The sequence below is a fragment of the Propithecus coquereli genome, unplaced genomic scaffold (genome assembly GCF_000956105.1).
Source record: "Propithecus coquereli isolate 6110/MARCELLA unplaced genomic scaffold, Pcoq_1.0 Scaffold5, whole genome shotgun sequence".
Taxonomy (NCBI): Eukaryota; Metazoa; Chordata; class Mammalia; order Primates; family Indriidae; genus Propithecus; species Propithecus coquereli.
In genome coordinates, this window is record NW_012150840.1 from 2013103 (window position 1) to 2030442 (window position 17340).

Below are 17340 nucleotides of genomic sequence, written 5' to 3' on the forward strand. Positions count from 1 at the left end.
TTTCTCCTGATTAATACTGATTTTCTAGTAACTTGCTTATGTTCAAGTATTTTGGCTCTGTGCCAAGTTTATGGTGACTTTGGTTACTTTGTGACACAAGTGCATTTTATGTTTTTGCATGAAAAAATAATATATTTGAAAGAAATGGCAATGATTTTGCAAATTACCATTTTCCAGCAATTAGTTCCCTAAGTAGTCCATGTTGTTAGAAATAGCAGTAATATTAACTAAGGTTTATGATTGTGGATTCATTACCATATTATTTGATGCTTATAACCTGTGTGATGTTGATGTTATCACAAACTAGAAAATCTTCCTCTCCAGGAAAGTCTTTCTACATTCTTCCCTTTCCCTTTCTGTTTACATAATTTATTTTCATGAGACATTTCTTTGGTGTTAACACATTTAGCTCCCCTGTGTAGTTGATACATTATTGTTTTGTGATGGGATAAATATGTATGTGTGTATTTTTCTACTGCACTTTTCCCCAAAAAGCATTTAAGCTAGTTAACCAGAAATAAAAAGAGAAAGCACCATTAAATTAGAAGTAGGTGAGTAAGTAAAGGAAAAATAAGGATAAGGGCATTAATGGGGCTTTGATAGAAAATGCTTATCATAAAACTCTATCTACTTTCTATGAATGGAATGTGAAATTGATTTTAAAAATGAGGACAGCAACATGTTAAATAGAATGATGATATTTTCCTTAACAATTTTATTAGTTCTTTCTTGAAACTATTGTAATAAGTGGCAGTTATGGCTTTAACAGTTGAGATGACATATGCATCATGTTTTACATTTTTGTAGATGTGTACGGTGAGATATTACAGACTTTAAAGAATGAATTCGTAAATATTGGTGTTATAATTGCTTTATTGAAATAATTGTTTTATTGAAAGTTTCTGCCCCTCATCATTTTATATGAAGAGGAACACACTCTTTCTGAATAATGCTTCTCCTCTATAGAATTAATTGAATTAATTCCCAATATAGAACTTTGACATAAGATAAAAATAAACTTTTAACATTTTATGTTAAAAGGGTTAACGTAACATCAATGTAAAGGATTTTTTTAGATATTATTTTGAGGTTAGCCAGCTTTGCATAGCGATTATTCTTGCATATCCTTTTAGTCATCAAAAGTACTAAGTTTTGCTGCCTCATTGAGCTGCTATTGGCATGAAGCTCCCCTTTAATTCAGTGAGGCATGAAGCAAGATGTGAAACTGCCGTTGTTGTACATTGTGTATAATCTGGAGTTAATATTGATTTTTGTGAGTTTTTCCCCCACTTCCTGTTTTCTTCACCTGCAAGTCATTACTGCACATACTTTCTTCACTGTTTAGATCATATAACATGGTGGTTAAATAATTCTTAGTAATTTACTGTATTCGTTAGTACAATTAATTACAACAGATTTGTTTAGAATACCACTGCAGTTTGCATTTCTGGTTTCCATTTTAAGATTTATTTTTAAAGATTTTTAGTTACATTAATTTTTCAATCTTTATTAAAATTTTATGTTAGCATACTTTTGGTTCTTATGACTAATGAATTCATTAAATTTCTTTTTATCTTCTTAAACTCTTATTAACTAAGTAAAAGAATATATTTCTTTTTCTATGTATGTTAGATTTTATTTAAACAAGTTAGCATTTATATGTATGTCTAGAAGCTTAAATCTTAGAATTATTCTCTGGACCTAATTTATACAAGTACTACTTATTAGGATTTTTTTCTTCCTGTTTTGGGGTTTGGTCCTTGTGCCAAAAGTCACTTTTTAACTTTTTAAAAAAGCATTGGCATTACATTATACTCTATATGACAGAATTTTAATGTTATGGTCTTAATGTTTATGGCTTAGCATTTGCCATAATGTTGGCTGAAAAGTCCATTTATTTAATCCTAACTGTAAATTCAATTTTTAAAAACAATTTGGTAAAAGATTTTTAAACAGGTCCTGACTTATTAAATCTTTTTATATTCCTGTTTGAAAATTCTCTTCAGTTTGCGTCTTAAATTTTGTATGGGCTAATATTGTTGTCAAACGCAGTAGGTGATTTTTATTAGAAATATTGTTTGCCAGATGGCTTGCTTAAAGTCAGTTAAAATAATCTTTTAAAAATGGTCATTATAAAGCTTTTAATGAGTATTACAGGCAGTTCTTATTAAAATTTCTTTAAATATTAAACAATGTGCCTTCAGGCAATTAATATAGGTTAGGGAACCTTTCAAGGTAAAATGTAATGCTAAGAATGAAATATTATAACTTGAAAGGCTAAACCTGCATGGTAGGAATTCCCCAGAGCATGTGTGTTTCACATAGTTTATTTTGCTCTATAGATATTTTTTGTTGTTAGAACTCCAGCTTAATTCTAGTATAATACAAAATTTTCTAGGCTTCAAAATTTTGAGTGCTAAAATAGAATAAAGTAGGTTTGAAGTAAATTCTGTGCCTTAGTATTCAAATTGGCTTTTAGAGTCCTAGAATGTTTATTTTTATTAAATTTCTGCTGTTTATCAAGACATTTTAACATTCAGATTCTTTTATGTGAATGTGCAGCCAGGATTAAAACAAGCTGAAGTCTTGACTAGCAACCGTTTTGAAGTGAACATGTTGTCTTGCTTTTATATAAGAACTTTTACTTTTAGAATAAATATCAGTTATGGAAGAACATTTGAATTCATTTGTAGTACAAATTGGGAAGCATTGCTTTAACTTTTTAGCCAAGGAAATTTATTTTTCTTCTGTTAGTTTCTACATATGAAAAGATAGACTAGCCTTTAAAAAATATTTTTGGCCACAAGCCATTTAAAATGTTTTCTCATTTTACATTTTATTATAAAATTCTTAATATAAATCTAGAACAGCTATAGGGATTCATAGCAATATAGTTACTAATGCATTACTGGTGTTTTGTTGTAGAATATGAAAGGTATTCTATTAATAAGTATAGAATACCTATACTACATTATTGTTAAAGCCAGGTCTCTGTAATAAGGTTTCATTTTATAAATAAAATTTGTGTTTTCACTTTTAAAAAAAACTTTATTTTTTTTTTTTTTGAGACAAGATCTTGCTCTGTCGCCCAGGCTGGAGTGCAATGGAGGCATCATAGTTCACTGCAGCCTCGAACTCCTGGGCTCAAGCCATCCTCCTCCTCCTTAGCCTCCTGAGTAGCTAGGACTCAGGTGCATGCCACCACACCCAGCTAATTTTTTATTTTTTGTAGAGATGGGGTTTCCTGTGTTGCTCAGGCTGGTCTTGAGTTCCTAGGCTCAAATGATCCTGCACCTCACCCTCCTGAAGCGCTGGGATTATAGGTTTCAGCCACCACGTCTTCCCCAGGTTTTAATCTGTGTAACATTGCTCTTGCAATGTTCTTCTATTACAAAGTCTTGATGTGCAACTTTATTCTGGGACAGTTCTGTTGAATTACATTGCATTTTATTTGAATTACTTCTACACTATAACCTTAAACAATTCCTTTAAGTATGTTAATAAACCACATTTTTGCCTAAAAAAATTATTAAGTTGTTAGATTTGGAAGGAAAATTACAAACTGCTTATATGTCTGCTTTCATACTGTAAAACTTTAACAGAGTTTCTTCAGGATTGAATTCTAAGTAGTCACTGTTTTCAAGATCTATAGCCTCTTTAACAATGTTTGTTTTGCAGATAACCTTGGTATAGGAAATAGGAATGTGTTTGTATCTTCATCTTTGTTTACAGATATAGAAAGTACTAGTGTGTGTGTGTGTGTGTGTGTGTGTGTGTATGTGTGTGTGTGTGTGTGTGTGTGTGTGTGAGGTGGGGAGAGACATGGATCTACTTCTCTCCTGACCTCCCTCTGCTTATGTTCCTAGTTTCTTATTTAACTGACAACTCAGAAAGGAAAAAGTCTGTTTATCATTTAGTTTAGACCTTAGCTCTGCAGCACTTTAAACATGTAAGAGGATTTCTCCTTAAACAGGATAAATAGCAGTCTACATATAAGAATTAGTCAGTTATTTGCTTGTGTTATTAAAATGTGTGTGCACACGCAGATTTGTGTAAATAGCAGCCTTGATTTATTATCAATATAAGATATTAAAAATGTTTATCATTTTATTGCTTAATTTAAAAAATTTGGACTTAATTTTTAAAAGTAAGTTAGTAAGGGAGAAAATAAATATACTTTTGGTTGTACTTACAATAGTTGCATTGTGCAAAACAGAACAAGGATAATTTCCAAACGGTCTCAGGTGAAATCTAATGGGAAACAATTTCAAACTGGTCTGAATTCATTGCTAAAAAGAATGTGTCTTAGATAAACATCTGATCTAAGTTATAATACTTTGTACTACTTTTGTTTTAATAAATATTGTTGGTTTGCTAGATGAAATAGGACCTTTTAATGTGGATTTTATAAAAATACTTATTTGCAGGTTATTTTAATGTATGAATTTACAACAGGCTTTTCTTATTATGGAATGTTAATATTTTTTTTTGTAAAATGTTCTCCATAAAGTGAATATTTTGTTTGACATCAAATGCTTATTGGAAAGGCATAACTTAAAATAAAAATCTTGTTGTTCTTTACTGTTCCCTTCTTAAGTTTCCTATTGAACTTGAGCTTTTCTTACAGGAGAGTTCTGATCTCCCTGTTGCTCTGCTTTTGGCTCAGCATAAAGATAGATCTACCCAATTAGAAATGCAAATTGAAAAACCCAAACCTGTAAAACCGGTGACGTTTTCCACAGGCATCAAAATGGTAAGCCTTATTTTTAATTGCTTGTTTGAAAAATATTTTTGCAAGGATTATGCTTTATAATTTTATATGATTTCTACAGTGAACTGAAATGTTCAGATGTTTAAGAACAGTGTCTGATCTAGGCTTGGTGTCTGGAAATATGGATATGTGCAGTATGAGGAAAGAGAAGAGTAATAGATAATTTGCAAAGTACAACACAGTTTTGTTGTGTGATATTGGGTTTGTATGTTTGTATGTTTTTCTTATTCTGCATGAATTTTTAAGCTTATAAGGTAGGAAAACATTTCTTAGAAGAAAATACATAAATATTGTTAGGAAAGTAGTTATCTGCAGATATGAAATGGGAAAGCAAATATATCAATTTATATTTCCCCTGAACAGTCTTTTTGTCTCATATATATTTTAAAAAAAATACTTGAAAGCCGTTTTTAGCTTCTGGGCTGTTTTAAGTCTAATTTGGGTTTTAAAAATTGTTTACTTTATATTTTATTGTTTATTTTAGCATTCAAAGGAAAGATTTTATAAGCCAATGATATGTTTGGATATTTCTATAAAGTTTCTTTTGTTTAGGAAATATATGCTTTGGCATATTAATTTTAATATTTTTTAACATCCAGGTTTTTAAGATACAGCCACTCTAAAATATGTAACTTCCAAATTAGTAATTATATTTTAAAATAGTCTCACTAGAGTAGTATAAAAAGGGTGATTAGAAAAGATAAATATTTGAGGTGATAGATATCCCAATTACTCTGATTTGATCATTACTTATTGTATGCAAGTATCAAAATATCACATGTATCCTGAAAATATGTACAACTTTTATATATTAATAAAAATATTTAAATGGTTAAAAAAAAGTAAGTGTGACAGCATTATAAAGTCATGGGTAAGGATTTGGAATTTGGAGCCAAGCAGACTTGATTCAACTCTCAACTAATCCATTTAGCCAACTGCTTGACATGAGCAAATTACTTAGCCTCTCTAATAAGCTTTTTTTCCTCATCTGTAAAATGGTGATGATAATACCTATCTCATAAGCTTGCTGAAGATATTAAATGAAATATGTGAACAGAGTGTCCAGCATAATGCTTGGCATTTAGTAAACTCTCAATAAATAAGGCTAGTTGTTATTAATAATATTGTGAGTTGATAACACAGATGACTATACTAATTTATTCCATAAATCTTTATATTCTGTAACTATGTATAATGAAAACAGCATTGGGATTGGAGTAAGAAGACCCACATTCAAAATTTGCCTCTAACATAACCAATTGTAAAGTTAGAGGAAAAATTTGTCTTGTAACTTTGAACAAGCTGCCTGTTTTCATTATTTTCGTCTATAAATAGGGTTATTTCTCAACTCATAGGATTGCACTGAGGATTAAATTATGTATGCCTTGGATATTGCCTGACATACAGTGTTCAATAAATATGAAATAAAAATTATTGAGCATTTTGCGGCTGCTGCTGATTCCCAATGGAAGGAAGCAGGCTGAATATTTTGTAATACAATAATTCTAAATAAATACTGTCCAAAATTTTTAGATTTTCTATTTTTTTATTTAATTTTTGCTTTTAAAATATAAAGCTAAACTAACCAAAACTTACAGGTTTACAGTTTATTGTGAAATGATTATAGTGTCTAATTTAATATTAGGTATTATCAAGTTTAGAGAAGAGCATTTCTTATTTAATCTTTTTATGCTAGGGTATATTCTCTGTATCTTTCTTTCCCATGCTGCCATTGTCCTGATATTATTAACCTTTGAGCATTCCTTTATACTAAGGCTTACAATCATTGCATTATAATTATCAGTTCACCTTTCTGTCTCTCTTTGGCAATCTATAAGGGTGCCTAGAGTTGCCAAGTAACAGGCTTTCCATATAATCTTGGCTGGAAGATAGGTAATTGGATGGACCAATGGATGGATGAATAAATGAATAAATAGTTGATTAGAATTATAACAGAGTGATTATAATCACTGAATGAATTCCTTAATGAATTATAATGTAAGTATCAGCAACTTTGATATTTTGGTGAATGAAAATTTTTTGATTTCTTAAGTTGGTCTCCCTGTGTTGTGCAGGCTGGTCTCAAACTCCTGGCCTCAGGTGATCCTCCCACCTCTGCCTCCCAAAGTGCTAGGATTATAGGTGTGAGCACTACACTCAGCCTTCTTTACTCTCTTGAAAAGTATCTTCTTTGAGGTGAATTCTAGAGACAGAAGGAAGCTACTTATAACCAAGTTGTACTTTGCTTTTGTCGTTATTGGTCAGATTATCTAATAAACTCTGTAAGAACTTATAGAGTTAAGAATTGAGTTTTCTCCTTTTTTCCTCTGACATTTTAAAACTCAAGATGATGGAGTTTGCAGAATTTTTGGTTAACTTTTATCATTGTGTGCCTGTGAGTATTTCAAAGCCAGTGTTAATGTCATGCAGGACTGAAGTGGCAAAAGTTAACTAAATGACCAGTCAAGTCAGTGATTTTCAGGAAAGAAGTCTAATGTTCAGATGTAGCTATACAGTGTAGCTATACACCTCAGATACGTATTCCCTATTATAAACTGAGCATGGTGGGAATGTAAGAATGAGTATCTCAAAACGTTATCAAAGTATATTTCTAATTAAAGACAATATTCTAATTTTAAAAGGCAAAAGACTGTTTCTTTCCTCTGGCCTCAGTGGATAAAGTCACAATTACTGTATTTTTATTGTTGCTTGTGATTTAATATTGTTTCCCTTTTAGCAAATGTGTAGCAATTGCTTCTGGTTTCCAGTTCTCTTCCTTTTATGGCATATGTAATGTTAATATTTTAAAAAATCTGGCTTACTGCAGAAGTAGAAGACACAGTAACTCATCTCAAGTCTTTTACAACAGTTTTTTTTCAGTTGCTGACTATAGAATTTTAAAATCTAGATAATTTGATATTAAGTTGGCTTTACCTCCAAAATTTCTCTTGAATTCACCCACTTCTGTTCATCTCTGTCATCCTAGGCTAGTTGCCATAACTTCTCTCCTGGGCTACTGCAGTAACCTTCCATCTGGTCTCTCTGTTCATCTGTGCACCCTGTAATCTATTCTGTAAGCCTTTTGGGCCATTCTCCAGATGAGTAGGTGATGGAATAAATAACATTAAAAAAATCTGCAGCCGCCACCGAGCTCTGGCCCGAGCTGCTGCGAGAGGCAGTGGTGGTGGCCCTTAAAAAAAAAAATCAGACCATCACTTATTTGCTTAATATCTTCCAATGTCTTCCCAATACACTTAGAGTAAAATCCAGAATACTTACCATCCACTTTCTCATCTTTGAGAAAGTGACTTTTGTATGAAGAAGTGAACAGTGAAAAGAAGTTAGCCAGGCAAAAATCCAAGCAAAGAGCAATAACAAAAGGCCTAAGTTAAGAAACACTGTGTCCTATAAAGAGACAAAAGAAAAGACACTGTTGAGAGAATGCTTTCCCTTCTCTCTCTCGCTCAGTATGTTCAATTCACACTGACCTTTTGACCATCCTATCTAAAGTATCCTTCTCCCATGCCCATCCCTACCCCCATTGTATTAATAGTATGCTTTTTAACCCCTTTTAACATAAATCACTATCAGAAAATGTTTTATGGGTACATTGTTTAATATTTATCTCTACCACTAGACTGTAAACTTTGAACCTAGTAGGAAATTTGTCTCTAGTACCTATTTAATGAAGATACGTGGCAGGTTTTTATTAAATATTTTTGGATGAGCGAATGAATCTTACATCTTAGGCTCACATTGAATTGTCTGAAGATCCTAAAGTACTTTCAAGCTTCTGTGCCTTTATTTGTGACGTTTATTCTCCTTAGAATGGAATATACTTTACTTATGAAAACTCTAATTATAATTTATGGCACTGGCTAAATATGATTTCCATGAGGCCTTCTATTGTGTGGAATTTAGTTATGTATTCTGATGCCTCTCTAGCATTTTGTGTATACTTTTGTTATATATTGTAGTTCCTGCTTTGTATCACAGATTATTTTTCATGTTTGTTTCAGTTTAGATGCTTTCTTGAGGACAGAGTGTGTTCTGTAAGAGAATTTTATGTGTTCTTATGGGGCCTAACTATCATACTATGTAGTTAGTGGGTATACAGTGAAAAATTTTTGAATAAATTATTGTTCTCTTTATTTTTCTTAACTTCACAGCATTCCACTTTGCCCTTGAGAGTCTCTGATTTGGGTCAAGAAGGATTTGATGTAGTGTACAACCAAAATAAAACATAAAAAAAGTCATTATTTTTACAGATATGTCTAAATTTCCATCACATTTTCACACCGCATTACCAATAAGAAGTATGGTTCATGTTATCCTCCTTTTCTGTGTTCTTATCTCTTCATTCTTACCTGTAGTAAATGTTGAAATTCATGTAATCTGGGTTAAACCTCTTAGGCAGTCTAGTGCTTTTCTTGTGGCCTAAATAGAGGCAGCATCAGATCTACATCCTTCTTTCAACTTGACAGAGTAGTTGGTGGTGGTCTTCTTTGTTTCAGAATGTTCTGTTTATTTAAAAATGGAATTATTTCAAAGGCCACTTTAAAAATTTTTGAGGAACAATCATTGATTAACAAATTTGTTAACATGTGCATGACATGAGCAAAACATTCTGCCTTTGCAAATCTATTTCCTCGAGGAGATTAGGAAATACATTCACAGTGGTGAAGTTGCTTCAGCAGCATACCTTTTAATGATAAAAGAAGAGGTTTTAATCTCAGCTTATCTTGGAGCAAATTTAATAAACCTCCCTCTACTTTGCCTTTTAAGGAAAGATTTGAATGAACAGTGGGTCTTGCACCCTGGCTCTAAGGTCAACAACCTCGAAGATGGACAAAGGGATCAAATTCTAGAACTGAGAGCTGACTACCGAGTACACGGTGCCTTTAGTTGTCCCTGAATTACTATGAGAGCTTGTTAGCAGGAGTGCTCACTTTTTATCTGATTACTTTGGGGTGGGTATTCAGGAAGTGGAATGTGCTATACAGATTTCCTTTTTTGCCTGAAGATGTATCTTACTATGAGTTTATTTGTTTTTAATAATGTTTAATATCTGCAGCAAGGCAAATCGATTTAGAGAGGAAAAAAATTATTTCTATCTTTATATTGCATTTATGTTCTTTGAATGTCTATCTCTGAGTGACATTTAAGACTTCTATTGCTTTAATTTTCTGTCTTCAGTATATTATCTTTTGTAACTAAGAAGTTACCGTTTATATGAAATTGAGGTAAAAGGCCCTTAAAATATAAAAATGCCAAGATTTGATCCGTAAATATAATGAACATTTGTCTTTTTTTTTCATTTATCGCTTCATTTCTCTCCCCAACTGTCCATCTAGCTACTTTTTTTGAATTTTAAAATTGCCTGCCTTGTTTGTCATATGTGTGCTAGCTGTTAAATTAAATTGCAAACATCTTTTGAGGCTGCATATTTTAACTCACATGTGATCATGGCTATGTGGGTACTGAAAAAATATAAAATATTTACGATCAGTTTCAAACTAAGTTCCATCACTCCTCAAAATTCTCTTGTGCTGCTTTTTCATAGTTAATCTGGTACCTCCAACCACTGGCAACCAGTGATCTGCTCTGTGTTTCTGTTGTTTTGGCTTTTCCAGAATGTCATATAAATAGAACCATACATTGTGTATGGCCTTTTAGCTCTAGCTTTGTTAGCTTAACAAATACATTTGAGATTTATCCATGTTGTTGCATGTGTCGATAGTTTGTTCCATTTTGCTGAGTAATACACTATTACATAAATATACCAGTTTCTTTATTCATTGGTTGAAGGACATTTGGGTTGTTTTTAGGTTTTTTTTTTTTTTATGATTCTGAATGAAGCTGCTATAAATATTTGCATATAGTTGTGTGTGTGTGTGTGTGTGTGTGTGTGTGTGTGTGTTTGTACATAAATTTCATTGGGTGAATACTAAGATTGGGATTGCTGAGTTATGTGGTAAGGATGTGTTTAGCTTTGTAAGAAACAACCAAACTGTTTTCCAGAGTAGCTATACGCATTCTCACCAGCATTGTATGAGTGTTCCAGTTGCTCTGCATCCTTGCCAGCACTCAGTGTTGTGAGTTTTTAAATATTTTTAAGTCATTCTGAACAGATGAGTAAGTGGTATCTCATTATGGTTTTAATTTGCATTTCCCTGATGATTAATTATGTTAGCATACTTAATATGTACTTATTTGCCATCAGAATTTCTTTTGACCATTGCATTTAACTTAATACAGTCATACATCAATCAACGACTAGGATTATGTTCTGAGAAATGCATTGTTTGACAATTTCGTTGTTGTGCAAACATCGTAGAGTGTACTTACACATACCTAGATGGTATAGCCTATTACATACGTGGGCTATATGGGATAGCCTATTGCTCCTAGGCTACAAACCTATAGATCATGTTACTATACTAAGTGCTGTAGGCAATCGTAATACAATGGTAAGTGTTTTTATATTTAAACATAGAAAAGGTAGAGTAAAAATATGGTATTATAATCTTGTGGGACCATTGTCATTGACTGAAACTTTGTTATGTGGCACATGACCGTACATTACATATCTTTCCAAATGGTGTTGTGCCCTTATTATTTTTCTTCCTTCCCTTCCTCTCTCATAATCTTTTGTGAGATGTAATGTACATACACAAAAGTGCACAGAACCAAACCATATATCTCAGTGAATTAACACAACATAAACATCTGTGTAACCATCATATTCAGGTTAAAAAAAAATATTGTTAGCACTCTGAAAGCCCTCTTCATGCCCCCTCATACCTGGTCAAAACTGTATTTCTTTTCCCAAAAGTAGTTACCTTCTTGCTCTTATAAGCAGTTCTAACATCTAAGCACGTATACATGTATAACCTGATTATTGTTTTCCTGTCAATGTTATATTTGTGAGATTCATCCATGTTTTTGTATATAGCTATAGTTCTTTCATTTTCATTGCTGGATAATATTCTGTTGGAGGAATATATTTATCCATTCTTATGTTCATTGACATTTGGATTGTTTTGAGTTTTTGGTATTATGAATAATGCTACAGTGAACATTTTTGTGCATGTTTCTTGGTGCTATATACATACATTTTTGGTGGTTATTTACCTAAGAATAGAGTTACTGGGTTATAGTGAATATGTATGTTCACTTTAGGGGATAGTGCCACATTGTTTTCCAGAGAGGTTTTTACTAATTGTTCTTCTACAGCAGTGTACAAGAGTTCTTGTTATTCCACATTCTTACTGACACTTGTGATTTTGTATCTTTTCTAGTTTAGCCATTCTAGTGCCTATTTAATGATATATTGTGATTTTAATCTGCATTTTCTTTCACTCATCACTAATGAGATTGAATATTGGCTATCCTATTTTGTGAAATGCCTGTTCAAGACTCTTGAGCATATGTATGAGTTCTTTATATGTTCTGGATCTAAGCCTTTTGTTAGTCATATATGTTGTAACTAACTTTTGTCACTATGTGGCTTGTTTTTTCCATTCTCTCAACGGTGTCTTCATTGTTTTACTTTTCTGTTATCTACCTGGAACTGATTTTGGGTGGGGTGTATGTGATGTGAGATAGGAGATCCAATTAATGCATATTGAGATTCATATAACTTAAGGATGTGATGGAATACTTATTAAAATAATATTCAGCACTTGGTTCAGGGCAAGGAAAAAATTTAGAATGACAGTATTTATGTGAATTTATTGGTGTCTATTATTTACCAAATGTGGAGACTGATAAGAGAATGTAGATGAAAATCTAAATGTTTATGAAGTTAAGTATTTTTATACTGTTTGGAAAAATCAATCCTAAAGTGAAGGATGAAAAGTAACATTCATTGAATGCCTATATCACAGGGGTTGATTTTGTTGGACAAATTGTTACTGAATGCCTGTGATAAAGGCACAGACTGGATGCTTGATACACAAAGATACAAACACTGCTTAAGAATTTATAACCTAAGATAGTTCTTTTTAATAAGTGTTACTTTTTGTTTTTATATCTCCATGAAATAAGTAGTATTGCTATTTTTGCAGGTTTGAAAACTGAGTCTAAGAGAAGTTAGATCACATTTAAAAGATGAAATTGAAACTCATTCTGTTATATTATTTAATAAAAATATTAAAAAACAAACTTATACATTCTGATTCAGGTGTCCTCTGATTTGAAGAAGATAAGATTTGAGCTATTGCTTCAAATAGTGGGCTGATTATACGGACTAGGTAATCTAAGGGGCAGGAGTCCGCACAATGACTTTCTTTTCTTGATCTGCTCTACTTAAAGTCAGACACAACAGATGAAGTTAGTTATGCTCAACGTGGAAAAAAAAAAAAAAAAGCCATGTAAATATGATTAAGGTTTTTGGAAATATATTCTTTAAGATGCGACTGAAAAGATTGAATTTATTTTTTTAATAAACCTAGAGAAAGATGAGTTAAAAATGAGCATAAAGTAATGATTAAGAAATCAAGATTTAATCATTATGTGTTCACATATGTAGAGTTGAGGCAGTCAGTGAACATATTTTGGTTAGAAATATTCACATTGGTTGTGTCGTATGCATTTCTTGAAGTATATTTCCTGGGAATCAAACTCTCAGTGGGGCTGGGTGACATGGTTTATGCCTGTAATCCCATCGCTTTGGAAAGCCAATGTGGGAGGTTCACTTGAACCATCTCTTTAAAAAATAAAAAACAAAAAAAAACACCTCTCAGGGATGGGGGAATGTTAGGGGTAGAGTCTTAGAAAAATTATATGTATAATTTGTGATTTCAATATCAGAGAGAGTTCTACTTCATCACTGTTTTATGTGTGAATAAGAGAAACTTCATTTTATACGTATGTGGGCCTTCTGTGTGGTGATAGATTTTGAACTCTTAAAAGTGAGGGCTGCAACTTTGTTTCTCAGTCAGGTGTTAGTTATTTTAAGCTAATTGGTTCAAATCCCAACAATAAAATTAGTAGTCTTCTGTTTCTTCATCGTTTTACAAACAATCCTAATTATTTCCTCAATGTATAGATATGGTTACTGTTCTTGATTACATCATTCTTATTTAAGCCAGTGAATAGACTTCAAAAAAGCCTTTTTTTCCTCATTCGTTACTAGATGATTTATGTTACTAATTATCCATACAAGACTCATGAGTGAGTAAATCTTAGTCTTTTGGAAGCAAGCAAAGGCACATTGGTCATTTCATAAAATTAGGAGTGAGGCTCTAAGGCTGAGAATCTGGTGCTTCTTCAGATGGGATGATATTCTAAACTTCACTCTACTTTGTTTATATGCAAACTGGAAATAAACTTAGCTACAAAGATAACATAATAGTTGTCACAAAGATAACCTAAAAATTATTTTTAAGTATAACTTTTGGTTCTTTGTCTTTTAAGTATAACTTTTGTTATTGGGGAGTAGTCTGGGGAAGCATGACAGACATTACCAAAGGGAAAAAGTGTTTTGAGTATTTTAATCCTGATGTTTTAAAATTTTTCTTTTATATTATCTATGGATGAGTCAGAAAGGAACAGAGTGTTTGTTTGTGATATAAATTGGCTTTTCTGAGTATAACAAATAGTATTTAGCTATTTGCTTTAAGCATTGCATATTCCTCTGAACTCACTGAAAGTTAACTCTTTGTTTAAATGTATGTATTATAAAAAACCAATACCCATTTGTATCTGAAATAAGAAAATAAAAATTATATTGAACAGTTATATACTATAAAACTATGTAAGTTTATGCCAAACAGCTTAGGTGCTTTGTTATTTTGCTTGAAAAATAAAAACAAAACTTGACCAAGTATTATTAATTTGATTTTTAATATATAATTTGCACTTAAGTAGCAAATCAAAGTCTTTTGAGACTTTCTCAAGTCTTATGGGAATGCCAGTAATATTAGAGTTATTTAGGTAGCAAATCAAAGTCTTTTGAGACTCTCAAGTCTTATGAGAATGTCATTGGTATTAAAGTTATTTATATGTATAAATGTGTTTTGAAATGTAAGTCAAATTCACATTAATGGTCTTATCAGTTCTTATTATACCATATAATTAACTAGGTGACTATGAGGTGGTTACTTTCTCTTAATTTAAATGTCTACAGCTATTTCATGTTATTTCAATAAAATTGTAGTATATTCTAATTTTTGTATAGCTACCCCCTATTGACTTATATAGAAGTCAATAGAAATTCGGTTAATTTAATCATATTTGAAAGGAAATGGATATTCTTAAAACTTAAGATAATCCTATGGTGAGTACTTAATATGATCTAAATATACCTTTTATAAAATGATTTATAAAAGTCCTTTATGATTAAAATTATAAATTTGAATATTGTTTTTTCAGAACTGTTTAAAATGGATTGTCCTTATCATATTATAAGAGGTTTGAATTGTGGCTCCTGTACTTCATATATAATAATTGTATGGCCTTGGGCAAATCGCTTAACCTCCTTAAACCTTAATTTATTCTTAGGAAAGTGATTATACATAGAGTTGTTGAGTATCTTGTATAGTAGTTATATAAAATTCTTAGGATGCCTGGCCCATTATAAATATTACTGAGTATAAATAGGTACAGATCTAAGTAAAAACTATAACAAATCAGTGAATTATGATTGCAGGTGACGTTTGTGACTTACAGACATTAGTTTTATACCATTTTTTTTTTTACAAGATATTTTATCTGTAGTAGACCCCTGTATAATAGGAAAAAGCCAACCATTTTTCTCTTATACCAGCACTCAACACAAAACACTTCCCGTCGTCAAAACTTGTGGAGTTTTTCTCCCCACATACCAAGCAGTTCTCTAGTAGACACTGACTGGGTATCCTACAGTTTAACTCAATTTGGACACTAGCTGGAGTTAGTACAGAATGAACCCACAAGGTTAAAGGCTCAATCCCACACGATTGCCCCCAACTTCAGACACCAGTCAGAAGCCCCAGGTTGTTGCCTGTGCTTTTGACTGACTGACTATGAATTGGAGGTTCTCACAATCCCTTCCTCTGTTTCACTTATTTGCTAGAGTGGCTCACAGAACTCAAGGAAACACTTATGTTTACCAGTTTATTATAAAGGATATCACAAAGGATATATATAGATGAACAGCCAGATAGAAAAGATGCATAGGGCAAGGTATGTGGGAAGGGGCATGAAGCTTCCATGCCCTCTCAGAGTGGGCCACTATTCTAGCCGCATCCATGTGTTCAGGAACAGGGAAGCTTTCCAAACCCTGCCCTTTTTGGTTTTTATGGAGGAAGCTTCATTACTGTAGGCATTATTGTTTAAATTGTTAGCCATTGGTGATCAACTCAATCTTCAGCTCCTTACCTCTCCTCAGAGGTTGAGTGGGTGGGACTGAAAGTTCCCAACCCTCTAATCACTCAGTTGGTTCCCTTGCAACCAGCCCCTATCCTGAGGCTATCCCGGAGCCCCAGTCGTCTCATTAGCATACAAAAAGACAGTTGTTATTTTGGAGACTCCTAGGGTTTTAAGGAGATGTGTATCAGGAAATGCGCCAAAGATGAAATTTGTATTTATTATAAATCACAGTATCACAACCCCCAATGCCTTTAAAACCTTTTATTATGTATTTACATATTTCTAGGTAACATTTCAATTGTACTATGGATATATAAGTGAAAAAACTGAAATATTTAGTGTCAGCAGTTGGGAAAATTCACAAATAATTAATTATACACTGTGAGCTTTATGTAATGTTCTTTCTTATACCTTGACATGGTGAAGGAAAAGTGTTAATGGTCAAACTATTGGCTTTAGAATTTATAGCTGTGGTTGAATTTATTCCAGTAAACTTTTCTGATGATCTGTCTGGACATGAGCATGAGCAGAAATAATAAGAATGAGAATATTCTGTTACCTTGATTGTAGTAGAGACATGAGATAAATTGTCAATTACATCAGTTGCTTTGATTGTAATAGGGACAAGGTAAAATCAGTATTCTGTGAATAGGGGGATGCTTTGATTCTTTTAGTTCCATTCTGGAAGACTTTACAGATGCTTGAAAATGTAGAAATATTCTTAGCCTGAAATGCAGAGATAATGGTTTTCTGCTTAAATTAATTTATTCAAGAAATATTTTTCCACAAAGTATCCTACATACTTTATCTGTATTACTTAATGGAATGAGGCAGATTTTTCAGACTTATGGATATCTTTATCAGATTCCAATCAGATTATCAGTAGGGTTTTAGCAAGTACCATTCATATTTACAAGGCAATGTTAGCTATTGGTGTTGAAGATATGGCAATTTTATAAGTGGGAAAAGGAAGGAAGATGTGTTACAACGGTTATACACCCATAATAATTAAAAATTAAAAAAAAAAAAAGGAAGGAAGATATGTTTCAGTCAGTCTCTGAACATTATTGTTATAGCCTTACCAGGTTCATTGCCCGCTGCTCAAGAGGAGACAGCAAGGGTTGCGGCCGAGAAAGAACTTAATATCACAGGTACCATGTGAGGAGATGGGAGAAAGTTCCTAAATCCATCTTTCTGAGAATTTGGGAGAAAGA

At 32.3% G+C, this 17340-nt stretch overlaps 1 protein-coding gene across 2 annotated transcripts in view; it reads left to right on the forward strand.

Moving 5' to 3' along the window:
- Positions 1 to 17340, forward strand: part of MNAT1 (MNAT CDK-activating kinase assembly factor 1) — a 208133-nt gene that overhangs the window by 80910 nt on the left and 109883 nt on the right. Inside the window, exon 6 of one of the 2 annotated variants that reach the window (XM_012656279.1) lies at positions 4628 to 4753. The exons of the other annotated variant lie outside the window; for it this stretch is intronic. Within the exon in view, the coding sequence (XP_012511733.1) occupies positions 4628 to 4753 (126 nt within the window). The remainder of the gene's footprint in view (positions 1 to 4627; positions 4754 to 17340) is intronic. 2 annotated transcript variants of the gene reach the window in all.